At 44.5% G+C, this 23620-nt stretch overlaps 1 protein-coding gene across 1 annotated transcript in view; it reads right to left on the bottom strand.

The window, feature by feature from the left end:
- Positions 1 to 447: 447 nt before the first annotated feature.
- mdga2a (MAM domain containing glycosylphosphatidylinositol anchor 2a) overlaps positions 448 to 23620 on the bottom strand; it is a 68825-nt gene continuing 45652 nt past the window's right edge. The window contains exons 10-17 of the mRNA XM_085767628.1: positions 18249 to 18397; positions 13968 to 14145; positions 9791 to 9811; positions 8134 to 8289; positions 4695 to 4922; positions 2121 to 2251; positions 736 to 835; positions 448 to 652 (exon numbers count right to left, since the gene is read on the bottom strand). Of these exons, the coding sequence (XP_085623754.1) occupies positions 564 to 652; positions 736 to 835; positions 2121 to 2251; positions 4695 to 4922; positions 8134 to 8289; positions 9791 to 9811; positions 13968 to 14145; positions 18249 to 18397 (1052 nt within the window). The 3' untranslated portion in view covers positions 448 to 563. The remainder of the gene's footprint in view (positions 653 to 735; positions 836 to 2120; positions 2252 to 4694; positions 4923 to 8133; positions 8290 to 9790; positions 9812 to 13967; positions 14146 to 18248; positions 18398 to 23620) is intronic.

Raw genomic sequence — 23620 nt, 5'->3', positions numbered from 1 at the left:
AAATCAAAAATGCTTTAGTTTGATCAAAAATCAAACTAAAGCATCACATTTCCAAATTCAAATCTAAAAATTTCAAATTTCATTTCATTATCCAGTAGTTGGCGAACGTTCTTAATTTGTGGAATAATCAAAAGTTAGTTTACTTTATCACTATAATGGTTTAAAAATCAGGTGCAAAATATAAATGAATATAGCTATTACATTATAAATGTGGTTTATTTGACCAGTTTGAATTGAATTGAGTTTTGAAACAACACGTTTTCAAGATTTGATCCGTTTCATGATCCAAAGTCCGATCAGATTTAACCATTGAGCTCCTGGACCGTGGTGACGTCAGAGACCTGGATGGTTCATATTCTACCTGTCACTCTCAGGTCTCTATGCTAAGCTACGCTAACACACCGTTTCCTACAACGTAAACAATCCTGACTTCCCATCATGCATCTCTGCAGCTCTGAGACAATCTTTGGTAGCTGGGGGAGGGAAGGAGGGGAGGGGAGGGGGAGGGGGAGGAGTTAAAGGTGATGGTATCGCGTCGCGTACAGGAGGAGCGGGGGGAGGGGTCACCTCTGCCGACCAATCAGAGCCAGACTCAGAGTGACACACAGCTGCCATATATGGGGCGACGAGGGCGGAGCGAGAGACCTTAGATCTGAGAGAGAAACAGAGAGAGAGAGAGAGTTAATCGGGGGTTAATACCAGAGTGGGACTCAGGTGATGGACAGGAGCGCTCACTGTTGGGGGGCGGGTCTTTACACTCGCCCTCCTCGATGGTGACGTCATCGATGGCGATGTCTCCCTCGATGCCGGCGCCTCGGACCCCCTCCATCACCACCTGAGAGACACACACACACACACACACACACACACAGATTTATTACAACTTCTCAGGTTCGTCAATATTCCACCAGACAAATCAATAACCTGCTGTTCCAAACGCCTCCTGGATGGCTTTCTTCCTTATATTTTTATTTTTAATTTCCTAACATCCACTTGTACAACAATAGTAATTCAACACTAGGGATGGGAATCGAAAACCGGTTCCTCTTCGGAACTGGTTCCAACTTGGATCAATTCTTGGGATCGTGTGCGTGTTAGCTTAACGATTCCGCTTTTTTTTTTTTTTTTTTCGCAAATGTGCGAGTTTCTAAACCAAACAACACACGCTGTGTTGGGGTCAGAACGAAGCAAACACAGCGTTGAGGCAGAAGCTGAAGTGTGGGGGTTGAGTGATGTGACAGCATCGCCCACAAAGACCCGTTATTCTACCGGACTGAACGAGAGATTAATGACGTTATGTTATAATTCAATCATCATTATAAATGAGGGTGCTTAGTGTTTATGTCCACATGTCACTTTTTGTTCTAACAAAATAAAGTTAGTGAGGTGTCTGCGTGGAGCCCATTTCTGTTTTATTCCCTCACCCAATGAGAATTGATAAGAGAATCGATAAGGAATCGAATCGATAAGCAATATCAATAATGGAATCGGAATCGCTAAATTCTTATCAATTCCCATCCCTATTCAAGACCCATTAGGACATGTGGTCTTAGCAGACAAACAAGAGTAGATGTCCTGCCTCAGGCTCTAAGTTTGATTTCTTGTAGTGTTTGGCGCCCCCTAGCAGTGGATTTGTTCTAAGCAGGAAATAGTCTGTCCTTTTAATTTATGTCATGTGACTTATGGTGAGCAGCCATTTTGTTTCTCGGGCAAGCTAAGGATCGGGCGCGCTTCATCTGCTGCCATCTTCTTCTTTTCGCTTGTGAACGCATCGTCTGTAAATTGATTATTGTTGTGTATAAAGTGCAAGTGCATCGTTATAATTTTATATGTTTACTTCAGAAATTCATGTAACACGAAGTATTTAAAAATCATAATTTAGCATATGTAGCATAGCAGTTAGCTAGCAGGTAGCTACACTGTTTGTTGAACAGCTCTGTAAATTTAAGTTGTTGATGTACTGTCTTTTGGTGTTTTTCTACAGTTTAATTCTGTGTGAGTGCAGCTAAGGCATCTTATTAAAGAGTATTACGAAGATGACTCCTGACTCTGGCACTTACTAGAGTTTGGCTTGCTGTTGAATCATGTCCTGCATGATGAGAACAGTATAGTAGACTTACCTGGAAGGCTGTGGTCGGGTGGATGTTGACCTTGGCTTGTCTCCAGCGGTCTCCTTGGTTACCAATCAGACTCCAGACCGAGGTGTCCGTCACCGTCTGAGCCTTCTGGCGCAGGAACACGTTGAGCGCTCCTACGGGACGGACAGAGGAGCCGGTTAACGCTGCTGCTCTACCTGAGGGGGCGGGGCTGGGGGCGAGGGGGCGGGGCCTAGCGCTGCCTCACCTAGTAGCCTCGCATCACCAGGCTCTTCAGACAAGCCAAGAGCCTGGTGTCTATTTACTCCAAATTTCTTCTGCATTCTGGTTCCCGTCTGTAGCGGAAACCGAAATCACCAAATTCACCAAAATAAAAGTGTTCACCAACATAAAAATGAAGCTATAAGCGAAAGTTCAGACAGGAAGACTATCTCCTTAAGCACGCCTCAAAGCCCTTTCCCTGTTTTACCGCTATCCTCTAGCTCCACCCTTATTCTCATAATTCAACCAATCACAGTCTGCCATCGTCTTTCTCTTCCACCAATCAGTCATTAGCGTCAAATTTTAAAGTTCTCTCTCTCTCTCTCCTGTCATCCAGCCGTCATTCCTGCAAAACTCTCAGCCCACCTCCACCTCCATCAAGATACAGACGGTCTAAATCTGGATCTTCAACCGAGAAGTTCCCTCATCAGGCGACTTCAAGCTTCCCACCACCACCAGTCTCTCGGCCCGGGAGGATATAACTACCGTATTTCCTCTAATAGAGGCCGAGGCCTTTATTTACTTTAGCTGCCCAGGGGAACCGGCCTGTATTGGAGACCGGCTTATATTTGAGAGAGGCTATTATTTCTTCCTCTGTTTCATGCTGGTGCTCAAATTTGACAGTTACCGTGCTCAGTTTTCATTCTGCCTACAATTAATTATATTTTTTTACACATTACTGTAGCAGGTACCGCAACAGCAGCGATCAGCTGGACAGGATTAGGCTAATAAACGCTGGAGCACAAGTGACCAGTTTTGTCACAGATCGGGTAGCGTCGCAAATCGGGTAGTGACACGCCATGCTGCTAAAGCTCTCTTCGGTCGAGTTGTCAGTGACTGTTTCCTTGAAGCGTGGGTTCATGTGGCACTTCAGATCTAGCTACTGCCATCTGCTGGCACTTGTGGGTTACTGCATCCGTGTTTGGCCGCCTGAGACCAGTGCATCCACAGTGACTGAAATTCAGGTTTTTTCTGTTTGTTTGTTTTTTTCCCATTGACCCGGCCTGTATTTGGGGCCGGCCTTTATTTGTTCGTGTAAACCACGCCCCCGGCCATTATAACAGACCCGGCTATTAAATAGATACCGGCTACTATTAGAGGAAATACGGTACTTCAGATGCAGCTTCTCATCCCCAGATCAGTTTACTCGGCTGGTCTACACCCCGTGGTCTAAGCACCAAAGTTTATTTTGTTCACAATAAATGTAATTTCATCTTCATCTTCAAACCTGGCTCTCTCGTCGTAATTGGTCTATCCTGATTGAACTTATAAAATAGACATTAACTTGTAATACAATAAAAGCAAAATGTTAACTTAACGGCTCGGGGACTTTCTTGTCAATTATATTCCTTAAATTAAAGGACAATTCCAGGCGAATTCAACTCGGGGGTGTATTTTCATACCATTTTAGGTCTAAAAGAATGAATCTGAAGATTTTCAGTTTAATGTCTCCTGTTTTGCGGTAGTTGCGTCTGTCCCTGCATCGCCACGGCAGCAATGAATGGGAGTGGATGTAAGTTCTGCTGTTTAGGCTGTTTCCAGCCCTCAAAGCCGCATTTTTTTTCCACAGACAGCGTCAGATGGAGACTCAAACATGCACCGAGAAGTTTATTTACTTCAACAAGCCGACATGTTTGTAAAACTAGATCTAATTCAAAGTCTCCCAGAGTCTCGCGCGAGACCCAGTTGCCGTGCGCGGTGTGTTCAGGTGCAGTGGGAAGCTCCCGCTTGTGTCATAAACACAGGAATATCAACTCTTTACTTGCTTTAAGTAAAAAAAACTTCTCGGCGCATGTTTGAGTCTCCACTTGACGCTGTCTGTGGAAAAAAATGTACACTTGAAGCAAGTAAAGAGTTGATATTCCTGTGTTTATGACACAAACGGTAGCTTTTCCCACTGCACCTGAACACACCGCGCACGGCAACTGGGTCTCGCGCGAGACTCCGGGAGACTTTGAATTAGATCTAGTTTTACAAACATGTCGGCTTGTTGAAGTAAATAAACTTCTCGGTGCATGTTTGAGTCGCCATCTGACGCTGTCTGTGGCTTTGAGGGCTGGAAACAGCCTAAACAGCAGAACTTACATCCACTCCCATTCATTGCTGCCGTGGCGATGCGGGGACAGACACAACTACCGCAAAACAGGAGACATTAAACTGAAAATCTTCAGATTCATTCTTTTAGACCTAAAATGATATGAAAATACACCCCAGAGTTGAATTCGCCTGGAATTGTCCTTTAAAGAGTTTCACCGCATTTTATTTTATTAGCTCGGTGCTTTTATTTTGACGGAAAGGCCTGTCAAAACAGCGAGTCAACGGCCCCAGACTACTCACCGATGTGTTTCCCATACATGTGGTAGAAGAAGGCGAAGCAGTAGGTGGGGCTGCTGACGGAGGAGGAGGAGGAGGAGGAGGAGGAGGAGGAGGAGGAGGAGGAGGAGGAGGAGGAGGAGGAAGAGGAGGAAGAGGAGGTCTTGGTGTTCATGTTGAAGGTGGGAGACAGCAGCCGAGCTTTGTCTCCCTGCAGCCGCGGCCTCGACGTCTCGATGTACATGTAGAAACCTGACGGGTCAGAGGTCACAGGTCAGAGGTCAGAGGTCAGAGGTCAGAGGTCAGAGGTCACACTCAGCTGTTACTGGAGCTACACTGTCACAGTAAAAGAACTTCCTGTTCATTTCAGAATAAGAGCGTTATTGGACAGGAACTGATCAGGATCTGATTTCCTGTTACAGTACTAGGGAGGAAGAAGAGGAAGGTGAAGGAAGAGGAGGAAGAAGAAGAGGAGGAAGATGAAGGAAGAAGAGGAGGAGGAGAAGGAGGAAGAGGAGGAAGAAGAAGAGGAGGAAGATGAAGGAAGAAGAGGAGGAGGAAAAGGAGAAGGAGGGGGAGGAAGATGAAGGAAGAAGAGGAGGAAGAGAAGGAGGAGGAGGAAGAAGAGGAGGAAGAGAAGGAGGAGGAGGAAGAAGAGGAGGAGGAAAAAGAGAAGGAGGGGGAGGAAGATGAAGGAAGAAGAGGAGGAAGAGAAGGAGGAGGAGGAAGAAGAGGAGAAAGATGAGGAAGAGAAGGAGGAGGAGAAGAAAGATGAAGGAAGAGGAGGAGGAGGAGAAGAAAGATGAAGGAAGAGGAGGAGCAGAAAGGGGGAGAGGAGAAAGATGAAGGAAGAGGAGGAGGAGAAAGGGGGAGAGGAGGAAGATGAAGGAAGAAGAGGAGAGGAGGAGGAAGCAGGAAAAAAGAAAGATGAATGAAGAGGAGGACCCACGCGGAAAAAACCTATAGGTTTTAATATATGTGACATAAATAAAATTGGGCGTTTTCATATATACGCATATATGCTAATATATATGGTGCATATATGCACAGATAAACTGCATATAGGTTTCATATATGCGCATATATGTATATCCTATACGTATATCCTCATAGATAGATAGATAGATAGATAGATAGATAGATAGATAGATAGATAGATAGATAGATAGATAGATAGATAGATAGATAGATAGATAGATAGATAGATAGATAGATAGATACTTTATTAATCCCAAAGTAAATTCACCACATGAGGATATATGCGCATATATGAAACCTATATGCAATTTATCTGTGCATGCAGCATATGCACCATACTGTATATATTAGCATATATGCGTATATATGAAAACGGACAATTTTATGTATGTCACATATTCAAACCTATATTAAAACCTATAGGTTTTTTCTGTGTGGGGAAGAGGAGAAGAAAGATGAAGGAAGAAGAGGAGGAAGAGAAGGAGGAAGAGGAGGAGGAAGAGAATGAGAATCAGAAGTGTTTTATAACCAGCAGCAGCCTAACGGTCCGTTTCCAACAGGAGGAACTGGTCGTCAGGTGCAAACATAAAGGAACCAAAAATAGTTTAAAGGGATAAAAATAGAATTAAGAATTTAAATAACATAAAATAAAATAGAATGAATTAACATATTCAAGGGGGGAGGAGGAGGGGGAAGATGAAGGAAGAAGAGGAGAAAGAGGAGAAGAAAAGATGAAGGAAAAGAAGGAGGAGGAGGAGGAGAAGGAGTAAGAGGAGGAGGAAGAAGAAGGAAGAGGAGGAGGAGCAGGAAAGAAAGAGGAGAAGGAGTAAGAAGAGAAGGAGAAGGAGAAAGAGGAAGAAGAAGAGGAGGAGGGAAGAGGAGAAGGAGGAGGAAGATGAACGAAGAAGAGGAGGAAGAGGAGGAGGAGGAAGAGGAGAAGGAGGAGGAAGATGGAGGAAGAGGAGAAGGAGGAGGAGGAAGATGAGAAGGAAGAGGAGGAGGAGGAAGATGAAGTAAGAAGAGGAGGAGGAGGAAGATAAAGGAAGAGAAGAAGGAGGAGAGGAAGATGAGGAAGAGTAGTATCTGTATAGTTGAGTCAGATTAGCGTTGATCTCTCTCTCTCTGTGAGTTAATCCTTCATTTATCCAACGTTGACTGATCGACTGACCCAGATGTTCCTACTACTCTCAGCCTGTTGTCCCCTGTCCAGATGTGACGCACCTCCTCACTTCCTGTTTCCTCCCCCCGCCTCCTCCTCCCTCCTCCCCCTGGGGGCGGGGTCTGATGCCCCCCCCCCCCCCCCCGTCCTCCTGGGGGCGGGGTCTGACGGCCCCCGTGTTGACAGCCAATCACATTTCATTATTACTTCCTCGTGCTGCCTGTTGTCCTCGGAGACGACAGCTCGTGACTCACGCTGCTTTTTTTTATTTTTATTTTGCCCGTGTGGCTGTTTCACATCTCACGTCTCCATGGCAACTCCCGCCCTTCACACACACACACACACACACACACACACACACACACACACACACACTCGGAGCTGCTGTGTGTGTGAGGTGGTGTTGATGCAGACACCTCTGATGCAGAGTCAAGGCTTCACACTGCAAACACTCAAAATCTTACCAAGAATATTTGTCTTATTTCTAGTCAAAACAAATCTCATTCTACTTAAAATAAGACTCCTCACATTAAAAAGCAGCTTGTTTTTAGACACTTTTTACTTCTTTCAAGCAGATTTTCACTTGAAATAAGTAGAAAAATCTGATAGTGGAGCAAGTTTTTCTTCCTTATTACAAGCACAAAAAACTTACTTTCACTGGCAGATTTTTGTATTTATTTCAAGAGAAAATTAGTTTGAAACAAGTGAAAATGACCTAAAAACAAGTTAAGTTTTAGGTGATGAGTCTTATTTTAAGTGGAGCCTCGTGGAGTCCAAGGCAGAAGTTTGGTTGAAATCGGGCCAGTGGTTTTGGAGAAAATGTTTTTTTTTTTATACCAAAAACCAAATTTACTTACAAATGTTCGAAAATGGCCTCGGTCATTTCCTCCATTTTCTCCAAAACCACCGGCCCGATTTCAACCAAACTTCTGCGTTGGACTCCCCTCGGTCCTCCAGATGACATATTCGAATTTGGAGAAATTTGAAGAAATCTGAAGAAATTTGATTTCCCGCAGGGCTTGCAAATGTTCAAAAAATAGCCTCTGTCATTTTCTATAAAACCACTGGCCCAATTTCAACCAAACTTCTGCGTTGGACTCCTCTCGGCCATAGAGGAGTAGTGGAGTAGTTTTGACTAGAAATAAGACAAATATTCTTGGAAAGATTTTGAGTTTTTGCAGTGGAGACTTTACTCTGCACAGGAAGTGCTTTTATTGTGACAGTCTGACCACAGGAAGTGCTTTTACCGTGTCTGTGTGTGTCTGAGTGTGTGTGTGTGTGTGTGTGTGTGTGTGTGTGTGTGTGTGTGTGTGTGTGTGTGTGTACCCTGCTTGGAGCCCGTGTGGTCCGAGCTCGGCCCGGTGTTGGGGGTGTATTTGGTGTCTCGTGTGGCGGCGCTGTGACGTGTCCAGTCGAACTCGTCGGTTTTGTCCTGAGAGAACAAACACAACGCCTCGTCCTCGAAGCCACACTGGAACTCCCCTGAACACACACACACACACACACACACACACAGGACGACAACATTAATCTGACTGAAAAGAAAACTAACAAAAGAAACTAAGAAATGCTAACACACACTGATATATTCTAAACTAAGTAACACACACTTAAAGGGATAGTTCAACATTTAATCAAATTGGCCCATTGCCATAATCCCTATAGTCATAGCATAGTAGATACTTTCAGATACCTGGGACTCATTATAGACAATAAACTCACCTTTGAATCACACATCCACGACATCCATAAACGCAGCCAACAAAGACTCTCTGCCATCAGGAAACTGAGAGCTCTCTCAGTGGCCCCCCACCTCCTACTGTTACTGTACAAGAGCATAATTCAGCCCATCCTCCTCTACTGCTCCTCCTGTTTCTTCAACATGTTGTCATCCCCCAACACAAAAAGACTGACACAAATCACTCACAGAGCTGCCAAAATCATTGGCCTCCCCACCCCCATCCTCTCTGACCTCAACACCATAGCCATAACACGCAGAGCACTCACCATCACCCAGGACCCCAGTCACCCCCTAAACCCGTACTTTGTGCTGCTTCCATCTGGCCGCCGGTACAGGTCCCTGACCTGGAAGAGGGTCAAGTTCAGCCGAAGCTTCGTCCCCTCTGCTATAACAGAACTAAATAGATTGCGTCGCTAAATGTGTGTTCCTGTTTAATGTGTATGGGTGGGTAATGTAATGTATGTATTTATGTATCTTGAGGTTGTGTGTGGCGTACGGGGGTGAAAACAAGTTTCCTTGCAAAGGACAAATAAAGCTGAATCTGAATCTGAATCTGAATAGCAGTAGGTTCGTTACCTTTAATTGTCGGTGCAAGCTATTTTTAGAACGGCGGAGCAGAGCCGTGAGCTGCTCAGAGCTACGCTACGGAGGCTCATTATGGGATTTCTTGGTTTTCCTCATCAAACTCATCAAATACACAATCCAACAACTCCACAACGCTCTGGTGGACAAGTTGTGATCTGCACATTCACCACGCTATGAGATAATAACACAACGTTACCACACAGAGTTGTTTTAGAGGGAAATACAGAGACTGTTGATGAAAAACTGTCCCTGAAGGCAACGACCATCAGTGGTTGTGCATGAATTTCCCTCTAAAACAACTCTGTGTGGTAACGTTGTGTTATTATCTCATAGTGTGGTGAATGTGCAGATCACAACTTGTCCACCAGAGCGTTGTGGAGTTGTTGGATTGTGTATTTGATGAGTTTGATGAGGGAAACCAAGAAATCCCATAATGAGCCTCCGTAGTGTAGCTCTGAGCAGCTTACAGCTCTGCTCCGCCGTTCTAAAAATAGCTTGCACCGACAAATAAAGGTAACGAACCTATTGCTATGACTATAGGGATTATGGCAATTGGCCAATTTGACTAAATGTTGAACTATCCCTTTAACAACAGACAACAACGAACATTCAACAATTTAATTAAAAGGCAAAGTGTGTGTTTGTGTGTGTACTCACTGAGGTGTAGGTTGACGGGAGCTGTGAAGGGACAAAAGGAAGAAAAAAGAAGAAGAGCTCAGTTCAACAGGACATTCATCCACAGCTAACAAAGAACAACCAAACGTTTTGTTTTGTTCCAGGCTGAGCTCTGATTGGTCGGTCAGCGACACGACCATATATGGAAAACAACGACTACAGCAAAGTTGCAGCTCCACACAAAAACCAGGTGAGACAGGTGAGATGATGTGAAACAGCTGGAAACCAAATGAAATGTATAAATCTGGTGAACGGATGTGGTCCTAGACATGAACCCTGTGGAACACCTCAGCTGTTTATCCATACAGGTACCTGTGATGATGTCATTACAGGTACCTGTGATGATGTCATTAAGTGATTCACTTTACTATTGATTCACATTTCATGCTGCTGATACTTCACTTCCATCAAACCTCAGAGGGAGATGTTGAACTTCTCACTCTGCCACAGTTATTTATTATTCTCTTTTCATTATAATTAATTAACCGCAAATACAGTAAACTCTCCAATAGCAGCTCAGGCTTTTATTTTCTTCAGCTGCTGAACTGACCCGATTAATATCAGAGACAAGCGCGTCTCTACGGGACAGACGGGCTTTTATTTAATTTAGAACAAATCTTCTGCTCAGCAAAGAGTAATAAACTCCTCTCCACTGGTTCTGTTGTTCCTGTTTAACAGAGTCAGAACAGAAGGAAAGAGTCGATCCAGAGCTGCATCGTTTACTAGTTTAACCAGAACACATTCAACTTCTAATAAATAAATGTGTGACTGTATATAGGCTCAGCCTCTTTCCTTGGACCAATCAGAGTTCTCAATGGACCAGACGCACCGGGTTTAGGTTGAAAACATTTTATCACTCAGGTCGGGTCAGACTCTTTTTCTTTAACCGTACGGCCAAGAGTTCACGCTGGTGAGTCCGGCTGCACCCGGTCTGAGCTTCAACACCCACAGGTCCATCTCTCCCTCATGCTGATGATACATACTAACTACTAATACTCCAGAGTAGTTTTTTATTCCTCAAAGTGCATCTGGAGACCCGGGAGGCCGGTTCATAGTCCAACTAGGGCTGTTCGATTTTGCCCAAAAATAAAATCAAAATTTTCTTCTCTGAAAAATCGATTTCCGATTACGATTATTTTGTTAAATGACAAACTATGTTGTGTGCTGTTTGTGTCTTTTTAAATGGACCTAATGGACCGTGAGAGCTGTAACAGTGTAGTGGAAAAGGGCCGTTGGTCTTTTTGGCAACGAAATCCTCGCTGGTTTTAGCAAAATGCCGACATGCTTGTTTCCAGTGTGTGGGGAGAAGCAGTGGGAGAGCGTGATGGGAGGAAGGAGGCAGCAGTCATTACCATAATTCAGTGCAGCCCAGATTCACGAACAGGGGCTTATACCGTAATTACCCTAGATAGAGTAAAAAAATCAATTTTTACGATTTCAAAAAATCGATTTTTACAATTCCAAATAATCGCGATTATGATTTTAAATCGATTAATCGAACAGCCCTAAGTCCAACCAAAACTTTATATGAGAGTAATAGGGCCCGACACAAAGGATAGACATAGGAACCGGCCTCCCGGGTCTCCAGATGCACTTTGAGGAATAAAAAACTACTCCAGAGTATTCATTAGCATGAGGGGGAGGCAATAATGACTGGATTTCATTTTTTGGTGAACTACTTCTTTAATGTTCAGGCCCGTTGAGAACTGCAGCAGGACTGAAGCAGCTTAGAAAGGGCTCAAACAGGCGATCGTGGGGCTTTGAGAGGTTTTGATCATTCACAAGAACTTGTAGAAAATAAAATCTAGTCTCAAAATAACTGAGACCAGATTTGATTTGCTCCAACGTGGAGCCAGACCCGGTCTAGGACTGGAGAACGGGGTCTGTTTGAGACTCTGAGGCTTTTAGTGGAGAATTTAAATTTTACGGTAAATATAAATAATAAGATAATAATGATCCAGTGTGACATTTAACACACACACACTCTGATCTTTACAGTAAAACCTTTAATGTGAGACTTTTCACATTCAGTTTATTGACATCATTATGTGAAGGAGGAAACATGTTCACAACCTCATAATGTTAAAGTACCGACGACAACGTGACCTTTTACAGCTGTGTGTGTGTGAGACCACGGCCTACAGCATCAACACACACACACACACACACACACACTGTATTATTTTAAAGGAACATTCCTGCAGCTCTGTTTGTACATTATTTAGCTCTAGTTAAACAGTCGACACGACTCTGAGGGATTTTCTGTCGGCAAGTTCATTTTCTCTGAAATACATGAAAACTAATGTGTGTGTTTCTCTGTGTGTGTGTGTTTCTGTGTGTGTGTGTGTGTGTGTGTGTGTGTGTGTGTGTGTGTGTGTACGCCTGAGGCAGCGGAGGTGTGGTGTGTAATGTCACAGTGTGTTATCAGCACTAGTGTTGAGTTAGCACTACAGATCTGGGACAGTGTGAAGACAAGAGGCTGAGACACACACACACACACACACACACACAGAGAGAGACACACACACACACACACACACACACACACACACACACACACACACACACACACACAGAGAGAGACACACACACACACACACACACACACACACACACAGAGACACACACACAGAGTCAGCAGTAGGCTACATCAGATTCATGATTAAATAGAACAAAACTGTCACATTAACAGTTAAATGTGACCAAACTCCTGTTACTCAAACAACAGGAAGCGATGAAGGCCACGCCCCCTCTGACGCTCTTCACTGATTGGACGGGACAGACCATGAAGCGTTAGAAACAAAGTGTGACAGGTTGAACGCTCACCCTAACACCACCTGCACCTTTTCATACCACACATGTAAATGTAAATGTACTTTATTTATTATACAGCCCTTTACAACAATCCTTTCGATGTGTCAAAGTGCTTTATAGCAGGTAATAAATGAAGAGAATAATAAGTAAAAACAATAAAAGAACAGTGAAAGCAATAAAATACACCAAAATCAAATAAGATAAACGTGCCATCATACTACTGGGTATTAAAACTCATCCTAAATAAGTCAGTTTTTAGCCTAGATTTGAAGAGGCCCAGGTCAGAAATAAGACTCATCTCAGCGGGGAGTTTATTCCAGAGTCTGGGAGCAGCAACGGAAAAGACTCGGTCACCACAGTGTTTTTATTTAGACCTGGACACTTCAAATAAAAGTTGATTGGTCGACCTCAAAGCTCTACCAGGATTACGGACAGTTTAAGGAGAATTCCGGTCATTTTTGACCCCTAAATCGTTGTCCTGATGGTCACCCAGTGTTGGTTGGAGCAAAAAATGCAACTGAAATTGATGCAGGCAAACCAGAGTTATGCTGCGTTCAATTGCATTCAGAACTGGGAAAGATCCGGGTCGGAAATTCCGACTTCCGAGGTAAATGCGTTTCATTGCAACCTCAAACATGGCCGGCCACAGTAAGCTGATGTCTTTCGAGCATCGAGTAGCTACTGCTGGGGAAGAACAGAAAGAAAGAGAAACGCCACTTCTGCAACACACAGTCTTGAACGCAGCAGCGAGGGGAATCCTGCATGCGTCGTAGCGAGCCGTGCAGATTCAACTCTTGCTGCAGTAGCTACGCGTGGAACTAGGCTATATTCCCTTTTCCATAACTTCTCCCTTGCTTAAATGTCTAGATTGGAAAATAAATAGCCTAAATAAATAAATACCTCTCGCGGTGTGCGACGCCATATTGCTGTGACGTAATTCCGACCGACTTGGTGCTGCTTGGATCCTACCCGAGTTCCCGAGTCGGAGTTCCGACTTCAACGGCCGTTCTATTGCATTTTTCCGATTCGGAGGTCGGATCTTTCTGAGTTCTGAGTGCAATCGAACGCAGCATTACACCATGGCTACTCGGTGGGGGACAAGCAGCAGCGTTTTGCAGAAGATGAAGGCAACAAAGAGAAGATGTTTTCTGGGCAAAGTGAATCGTAGGCAACTGGACTTCGCCTCTTATCCAAGGGGCTTCATCAGTTTGTACACAACAAGTCTCACTTCCGCACTAGTTGGACCCAGACAAATACAAGTCCAGTTGCCTACGATTCAATTTGCCCAGAAAAGAACCTGGATGAATGAGAACATCCATAGACAAGAGAAGACGTGTGACCTTACCGCTGTACGTGATGATGCGCTCGGTGGCGTCCCCCTCCCCGTAGCGTGTGATGGGCGTGAGGCGGACCAGGTAGGACTCGGGCTTGATGAGCTCCGTCAGGTTGTAGGTCAGCAGCTCCCCCTTCTGGATGCTTCCCTCCATGGGAATCTCCTGCTCCCACCAGCGGGACTGGCCCACCTGCAGCACACGGGGGGGAAACAGGAAACAGTCACCGTGACGACAGGGACACGACGCCACCCGGACCAGGGTTGTGGCTAGATGGCGTAGCCTACATGAGCTGCAGGAAGTGACGTAGAACCTCACCAAAAATAATTGAGAACTCCCGACTGGTTAGGTTTAGTAAAACTGACATGTACAGGTGTAAAAAAGGGGGGGAAAAGCAAAAAGTAAGTGAAGCCATTGGTTGGGTTTAGGCGCAGACCACCGGCTCGCTCCAGGTGAGAAGAGACGAGGAAACACCAGAGAGACTCAGAGGAGGAGTCTGTAGAGACCAGAACCAGAGACTAGAGGACGGGCCAGAGCTGTTAGCACATTAGCATCCGTTAGCACAACTGAGTGGCTCAGGAAGTATCGGTGAGTCCATTTAGCATCTTTTAAAGCGGTTACCACGAGGGATGTGCACGGTTATCCGGGTACCAGAGTACCCAAGTAGGCAATCTGCTCATTGGTTTAGGATAAAATAAATTGCATGTTAGAGCGCAGTCTAGCGTTGGGGTCGGGGGTATAGTCGGACTCTTTTGCGTCTATTTCCGGAACGGAAGAGGATAGCGACGTAATACTTGTTTAAAAATGAAACCTGGACCATTCAGTTGTTACATGGTGTGAACGCACCTTTACAGAACCATTACAGAACCTGGTTGAGAGAAGAGGAGGAGCACTTCCACTACACTGAGCGTCACCGCCCATGTGACCACAGCTCAGTCTCCAGGTCCAGAACTACTGAGTCGGTCGGGACCCAAGTTCTGGGAGTAGGGTGAAGAGTAACCGCAGTTTAAGGACCGCAGTTTAAGGACCGTTCGATTTACGTCACAGCGCTTCCTACCAAGTGGAGACTGCCGTTACCTGCTGTTTCTTTTTTTTTTTACCAAATCTCGTCTGAAGTTACTGCCGTCCGATTTATCGACTACAAATCACCTCAAACGTGCTCCGAACTACTTTCTGGACAGTCATTGGACTCTCTCTGTTCTACACTCTACTGGTCTTTTTACTAAAATTACGGTAATCCGCTCCTTTCTTCATTGCCTAAACCTAATATGGCACAATTACACTTCTCACTCAAACTGATCTGGCCTGTCTACACTCTACTGGTCTTTTTACTAAACTTAATCAACCCAACCTAACCACTCAAACTCAAAATGTGAACTTGGAATATACATTTCAAATAATCGGATCCGGAGCGGTGACCGTTTCCATAGTAACGCAGCAACTTTCCAAACGTTGGGGGCGCTGCGACGTAAATCAAACGGTCCTGAAACTGCAGTCCTAGAACTGTTGCCTCCGGTGCTGCAGCTTGAGAGACCTGAGGGGGCGTGGCCTAAACCTGAGTCATGACTCAACACTCACATCTCCTCCCTTTACTCTCCTCATTTTACACTCCACTGAACTCCTCTTCCTCTTCTTCTTCCTCCCCCCCTCCCCTCCCCTTCCTGTGAACTCACCCCCCTCCCTTCACCCCCCCCCCCTCCCTCCCGCCTCCTCCTGTTTCCTCCCGTCTTCCTTCATCATCATCATCATCATCTTTTTTCTTTTTTCTTTTTTCTGTCTCTACTTTCTTTCCCTCTTTTTCTGCCTCATCAGCACTTCCTCCCTCGCTCCCCCCTCCTCCCCCCTCCCTCCCTCCCTCCCTCTCTCTGCAGCACACGGGTCTGTATGAATGAAGAACGACAGGTTACCATGGCAACAAACCCTCCTCCTCCTCCTCCTCCTCCTCGTCGTTCTGTGCAGCTCGAGGTCGATGCTTCAGGTAGAAACTCGTGCAGCTTCGTGTTTCTATTCACCTGAACTGATCGATCAATAACACAGATAAGAGATTCTGATATATTTGTCCCCTTTTACATTTACGCTTTATGATTCTTTATGGTTTGGATCAGAGAGCTCATTATTTATTATATGGTTATTAATCATATTGATTATTATAATATATGAACCAATTAACTCGTAACATCATAAGAACAACTGAACTATGGGATATTTATTTGTATTTATATTAATTTAACTATCATATTCTATAATATTACATTACATTACAGGAAGTCTTTCCTCCTGCTGCCATAAAACTCTTCAATGTGCAATAACTCAGTCTAATGTGAAATGTGCAAATACTCCAGCACTTTACTTCCCTTTTAAAATAGAACTTGTTGTTTTAAATAATAATTAAATAGGCTAGTTTTAGTCTTTTACCTCTGATTTTTATATTTATTTATATGTATTGCATCTGCATTTCTACTTGTAGGTTTATTAGTTTATTGGGAGTTAGATTAATTTTATATTCAGGTCTGGAACTCTCTAGATAGAGCTGTTTGTTTATCTTTTTAATGACATGTGAACGCTGCTGCTGTAACTACTATAAGGATTATTAAAGTATCTATCTATCTTTCTATTAGCACATTGTTTTTTGTTATTTTTTATTACATTAGCAGAACATTATAGATTCATTATTATTATTATCGTTATATAATGGTGGGCAATGTATTTTTTTAAATGTTATTATACATTCCCTGCGATTATATTTATATAACAGACACACACACACACACACACACACACACACGCTCTGTTTATCTGCGCTGTGTATTGTTTTATCTGGCCGAGCGAGGGTTAAACAGAGGCTGTGTCCTATATTCAGAGAGAGAGAGAGAGGATTACCTCCAGCTACCGCAATCTGGCCAGTGAGCATCACACACACACACACACACACACACACACACACACACACACACACACACACACACACACACACACACACACACACAGAGTTCAGGGTCTCCTCCTCCTTCAACAGTGAGTGACATCTGCTTCCTGTTCGGTGAAGCTCCGCCCCCTCACCTGTCTGATGCCAAAGATGGTTTATAAACCCAGAAAGACTCAGCTTCCTGTATGATGTCACTAGGCTTCTGCTCGGCCACGCCCCTTTAGGGAGACTAGCAGCAGCCTTGAGTGTGTTGACTCCAATGGGACAATTTAACGTGAACACAGATTATGGTAGATCGAAGTAAATGTTGGACTCATTTTCCACAAGCCACATCTCTTCTGAACAGTTTGACACCAAAATGTCAACTTTCAGACGGACACATCAGGAGAAAATCCACTTTGTTCCAGACCTGTCTCTGTCTCTACGACACACTCTCGCCAGATTTGGCCACAGATCTCCATGGCAACATCAAACAAACGGCTGCAAACTCCCGTGAAAATGATTTAAATCATTTTCGTCATGCTAAATATGACTGTTAGTAGTGTAAATATTTAATGTTATCATAAGAAAATATAAATATCTCACTTTCATCTACCTACAAATTGTATAAATCCACACACACGTTCACAGACGAGGTGGTGACGGTTGGCCACGCCCATTTAGAGAGACAGGAAGTGAAACTGTTTCTATCATTGGAGCCTCTCATGGGGGGTCTTGGTAAATAGATGGTGCGTTCATAACAACTCGGAGGTCGGAATTCCCAACTCGGAAATTTCCGACTTCCGACATCATTGCGTTCACGCTGCGGGAACTCGGGAGAAAAAAAACATGGCTACCTGAAGGAAGTTTGGCGTATTGTGGCTCATCGCTGAATACGAAAAATATACGCAGCAGTAAATTATGTTTATTTTGTAGGCAAATGAAGAGGAGAGGAGACGTTATAGCCTAGATAACCGTTAAACGTTATTTCCGTCACATACGAGGAACACAAGTTCACACCATTCAACAATCACAGCTTAATAGAAACGTATTTCATACAGGCTACTGCAATAATACACAAAAATATGCATTAAAACCTCAACAAAGAACTTAAAATGTCTAAATTCTAACCGTTTAAGACGAGGGCCGCCATGTTTTGATGTTGTCGTGACGTCAAGTCGGAAAGTCGGAGCTCTGATATGATACCCGCGAGTTTCCGACCTGTAATTTCCGAGTTCGACGCCGTTCAATTCATTTTTTTACAACTCGGAGCTCGTTTTTTTCCGACTTCCGAGTTGTCTTGAACGCAGCAAGAGTATCTTTGCTGATGCCCAGCCTGTAAGCAGGAAGCTCCGCCCCCTCACCTGTCTGATAGGCTCCGCCCCCTCACCTGTCGGATGCCCAGCCGGTAGGCCAGGATTCGGTCCACGGCGTTGGGCTCCATCTGGGTCCACTGCAGCTTGAAGCCGTAGACGCGCGGTCGGTTCTGCCACAAGGCGCCGTAGGTGTCGTAGTAGAACTCTGGAGCGAAGGCCTTCCCTAAAGAGACAGAGGTCAAAGGTCACAGCAGAACTCTGGAGCGAAGGCCTTCCCTAAAGAGACAGAGGTCAAAGGTCACAGCAGAACTCTGGAGCGAAGGCCTTCCCTAAAGAGACAGAGGTCAAAGGTCACAGCAGAACTCTGGAGCGAAGGCCTTCCCTAAAGGAGACAGAGGTCAAAGGTCACACTCTGCAGGGCTGCAGCCGAGGATCATGGGAACTGTAGTCTGACAGAGCGACTTCAACCTTTAACGAAGAGTATCTGTGTTGTTTTTTTTAGATGAAATGTCAAGAGTGTGATCTGCTGCAACTCAATTTCCCTACGGGGACAAATAAACTACTACTACTACTACTAGAGTCTGTTCAGCAACACTGAAGCTGCTTCACAACTCCAAACACGCTTCAGAATAAAATGTTTGTCAGCGACTTGGATTGAGACAGGTAGGGCTGTCCCGATTATCATATTTTCATAATCGAATATTCGCGGACATAAAATCAATCGAAGCGCGATCGTAGCGGAAAAGTAACGGCAAACAAACTCTGCATATCTCCACAATCAGGCAGGTTTCCATGGTGCCAAGCAGTGGCGTAAATATCGACGGTGCAAGGAAGAGAAAAAAAGAAAAAGAAAAAACAGCTGTCCAGAATTGCCACAGGCCTCTGTTTTTGTGAATGGCATAGCTCGGGGCAGGTCGGTAAGGTAATGCTGAGTGGCTGGTATGGGAGGAGGAAATGATCATTTATCCAATCACCTTGATACCTGTCAGTCATGATGAGTCAGGGCGGCTGTTAGATAAGTTGATATGGAGCCGCTGTCCGTGGTGCTTAAGCGCTGGTTTGCAGGGTGAGTTTGTGGCCAGTACCTGTAACTGGGGTTGCCACGAGAACTGATACCTCGGTACCAAGTCGATGCTGACACGCAAAAAATACGTCAGTACCAGCATTCTTTCTCGGCGGATCGTGTCGATCGCTGTCGGGACTGACACGGACAGAATACGCACGTGAGTCTGAGCAGCGCGAGGTCTCGGCGCGGCTGCAGTCGAGCTCGCGGTCCGTGTATGTGAAAGCAGCTCATGTAAACATGACAACGTGCCACACGTCTTTCTCCCGTCAGCTGTCATGATGGAAACATGACGCTCTGACAGTGGTGCGGCGTTTGGATCATAACACATCCATGGTTTGGACCAGAGAAAAAACAAACGTGTGTAAACGTAATACATATGGGGCCGGATTTACTAAGATCCCAGATAGCGGGCGCTATATTGTTTGCGCCCGCTATAATATTGCGAGTTTGGTTAGTGCACGCAAAACAGGTGATCTACTAAGAGTAACCCACTAAATGAAAACATGTGCAAACCGCAATATGTAAATGAGGGTTTTGCGAGTGTAATCGTTTCCGCCATGGAGAGAGTGGACAGAGAGCTGGACGGACGAAGGGACAGAATGACATTTGATCCGATGCTACAATGACAGCATGTGTGTTCATCTCTCTCGCGCTCTGTTTAGATAAATAAACACAAATCGCTACAGGGCCCAACTCGTCATATAGTGACGAACAGGCAGCAGCTGCAGCGACAATCACACACCTGTAATATGTGTGTGTGTGTGTGTGTGTGCCGCCCATGATCCAGTGGATTAATAGAGAGCTCAGGTGGGACACACGGATCTAAACGCTCTGACCACTGACCAGAGGGATCAAAGACGGGTGAAGGCAGCGGTGACGTGTCTCAGTCCGGGACCGGGACTGAGAGATGGAGCTGAGCAGCCAGGTGAGAGGAGAGGAGAGGAGAGGAGCGCACTGCAGGACAGACGTGCCCCGTGCGTAACGGCGCGTAAATGACTTTTAACACAGCTGAAAAACTGTTAGAGAATTACCCAGACGTGAGGAAATGCAGAGATGTAAGATCACGGGGCTCTGACAGGTATCAAATCAATAAACGCATACGTTTTGGCAAAGTTGTATCAGTTAGTACATGGTTTTCAGACGTGGTGAATAAAGACGCAAAAACAGCCACCGCAATCTCTTCCTGGTTTGGTAAATCACATTGCACGCACTAAATAAATCTATTTGCATCTACTCCTCCCAGTATTCTGCACGTTCTGGCTGAAACACCCATATTTACATATTCATCAAGGCAAACACGCTAAATGGATCGCACGTGCTATTCTGCCCGTGTGAGGGACGCAATCCTCGGTGCGTCCGGTTAGTAGATCAGGTTGTGTTTGCGCGTGTAATCACGTTTGCACACGTTTTAATACACGCAAACCTTTAGTAAATCCGGCCCATGGGCTGCAAAATGAAACAATGTGTCATTTTTGCACCAGTTTGTGTGAAAACCGTATGGTGACAATAGCAGTTCTCTCAAGTGGCTGTGTGCGTGTCCGTGTGTGTGTGTGTGTGTGCGTGCGTGCGTGCGTGTGCGCTTGTGTTTAGGGCAGCAGGTATAGGGCACAAAAAAAATATTTGCACCAGGGCCCATCACCATGATGTTACGCCACTGGTGCCAAGTAGCCGACTCATTTTACTGTAACAACTGCCGATGAGAACCGGTGTCAAAAAGGAAAAAAAATAAAAAATCAATCACAGACTTCATGATCGATTACCATGGCAACGAACGAAGCTTCGAAGCTTGGATTTTTTTGGATCAGCCCTAGAGACAGGTGACAGCTTCAGTTTCAGGAAGGAGAAGAAGAGGAAAAAGAAGAGGAAGAAAAAGAAGGAGAAGAAGATTAAGGAGGAAAAGGAGAATGAAAAAGGAGAAAAAACAGGAGGAAGAAAGGAAAATGAAAAGAAGATGAAGAAGAGGAAGGAATAGAAGAAGGAGGAGAATGAAAAAAGGAGAAGAGGAGGATGAAAAAGGAGAAAAAACAGGAGGAAGAGGAGGAAAAGAAGATGTAGATGGAGAAAATGAGAGGAAGAAGAGGAGGAAGGAGAAGAGGAAGGATAAGAAGGAGAGGAAGATTAAGGAGGAAGAGGAGAATGAAAAAAGGAGAAGAGGAGGATGGAAAAGGAGAAAAAACAGGAGGAAGAGGAGGAAAATAAGATGTAGAGGGAGAAAAGGAGAGGAAGATGATGAAAACGTAGAAGAAGAGGAAGAAAAAGAAGGAGAAGAAGTTTAAGGAGGAAGAGGAGAATGAAAAAATGAGAAAAAACAGGAGGAAGAGGAGGAAAAGAAGATGGAGATCGAGAAAAGGAGAGGAAGAAGAGGAGGAAGGAGAAGAAGATTAAGGAGGAAAATGAGAATGAAAAAAGGGGAAGAGGAGGATGGAAAAGGAGAAAAAACAGGAGGAAAAGAAGATATAGAGGAAGCAAATGAGAGGAAGAAGAGGAGGAAGCAGAAGAGGAGAAGAAGGAGAAGAAGATTTAGGAGAAGAGGAGGATGAAAAAGGAGAAAATACAGGAGGAAGGGGAGGAAAAGAAGATGTAGAGGAGAAAAGGAGAGGAAGAGGAGGAGGAAGGAGAAGAGGAAGAGGATGAAGAAGAAGGAGAAGAATATTGTGGAGGAAGAGGAGGATGAAAAAGGAGAAAAAAACAGGAGGAAAAGAAGATGTAGAGGGAGAAGAGGAGAGGAAGAAGATGAAAAAGGAGAGGATGAAGAAAAAGAAGGAGAGATGATGACGGAGCAGAAAAGACAGAAGAAGAGTCAGAGTGAGTTAATCTCTGAGGAGCGGGATTATAAACACACACACACACACACACACACACACACACACACACACACACACACACACACACACACACACAACCACACACACACACACACACACACACACACACACACACACACTCTCTCCACTGTGTCACTGTGTTTCTGCTGATGTGCAGGTTGGAGGATTAAACCACCACAGAAGACGAAGAAGACTGATAACAGCGAGCTGAGCCCTGATTGGCCGATGCCTCCACCTGAAGCCCCTCCCCCTCCTCGTTGTCTTTTAACTGGTTTGTCTTTGTTCTGTCACTTTTTCCCTCTTTGAAGCTGTGCTGTCGTCTGATTGGCTGATTGGATGATGGAGGTTTTTAAAACGTGTTCACACCTGATTAACGACACAAACTTCACCGCGGCAACGAAAAGCCGTCATTTCCCATCACCAGCCCTATAGACCAGAGCAGCTTTTTTATGCAAATGTGACCCGTTCCATCAAAATGAGTCGGAAGTCACGTTCTATTTTTAGATAATCAGCTGATAACATGGAAAACCCATAGAAAATCAAAAAAATGTTTTTACCCTAATTTCAAAGCAATGACATTCAAAAACAATCTCCCAAAGTTTCACAGTCCAGATAATTGAGAAAAGGCACGAAAATGATGATTAAAGTCGACTTGCAACTTAAACCCTCTGAAAATGAGCGTTGCTTCGGTGCAAAACTTGAAATATCTCCTGAACCGTTCATGATAGAGACGAGCTGTAAACTGCATCTGAATCGCGGGATTCTCCGCTTTCCGACGGTCATTGAATGTTGCCTCTATGACGAGAAGGGACGGGTACAGAAACAGATGCTAAACCGAGTAGCATCGACGCTAACAGAGCGTAGCAACGATGCTAAACCGAACGTAGCATCGATGCTAAACCGAACGTACACGCTTGCACATGTTTTGCAAAATGTCAACAAAACATGACAACTTCTGAACCGTTTATGATAGAGACGAGCTGTAAAAAGCATCTGAATTGTTAGATTCTCTGCTTTCCGAGGGTCATTGAATGTTGCATCTATGACAACAAGGGGCCGTATAGGGTGCGTGTAATCACGTGGTACAGGAACAGATGCCAGAGTCACTGGCAAAAACTTTAACTGCAGTTTTCTCAGGTTTTAGAACAGAATAAGAGAGTAGGAGATCGTAATTCAAATGGCCACATCTAGAAAACCATCAAATGTAGGACTCTGACTAGGGTATCATTTTAAAGCTTATTTTCTAATCTTTCCATTGATACCAAAATCTCAACTTTGAAATTTGGGTCACTGTGACTCATTTTGATGGATCGGGTCACAAATGAGAATGACTGATGCATCCTGGGTAATTTAGGGGCAGCGCCCGGCATTTTTAAATTGCACTCAGTGGCTTTTTGTGTTTTGATGGAGCGTAGACTAACTAACAATCAATCTGAATGTTTTATTTTGTGTTTCTTTTGTAGCACTATGTCTCATAATTATTTCGACACCCTCTTTGAAACCCACCGTTCACGCTATCTTGAAAGATTACAATGAATGAATCTAGCGGTATGCT

Source organism: Trachurus japonicus, chromosome 22 (assembly GCF_045865225.1).
Source record: "Trachurus japonicus isolate A0001 chromosome 22, Traja_1.0".
In the NCBI taxonomy this organism is placed as follows: Eukaryota; Metazoa; Chordata; class Actinopteri; order Carangiformes; family Carangidae; genus Trachurus; species Trachurus japonicus.
Note: the sequence above shows the minus strand (reverse complement) of the source record. Positions and strands in the feature narration are given on the sequence as shown.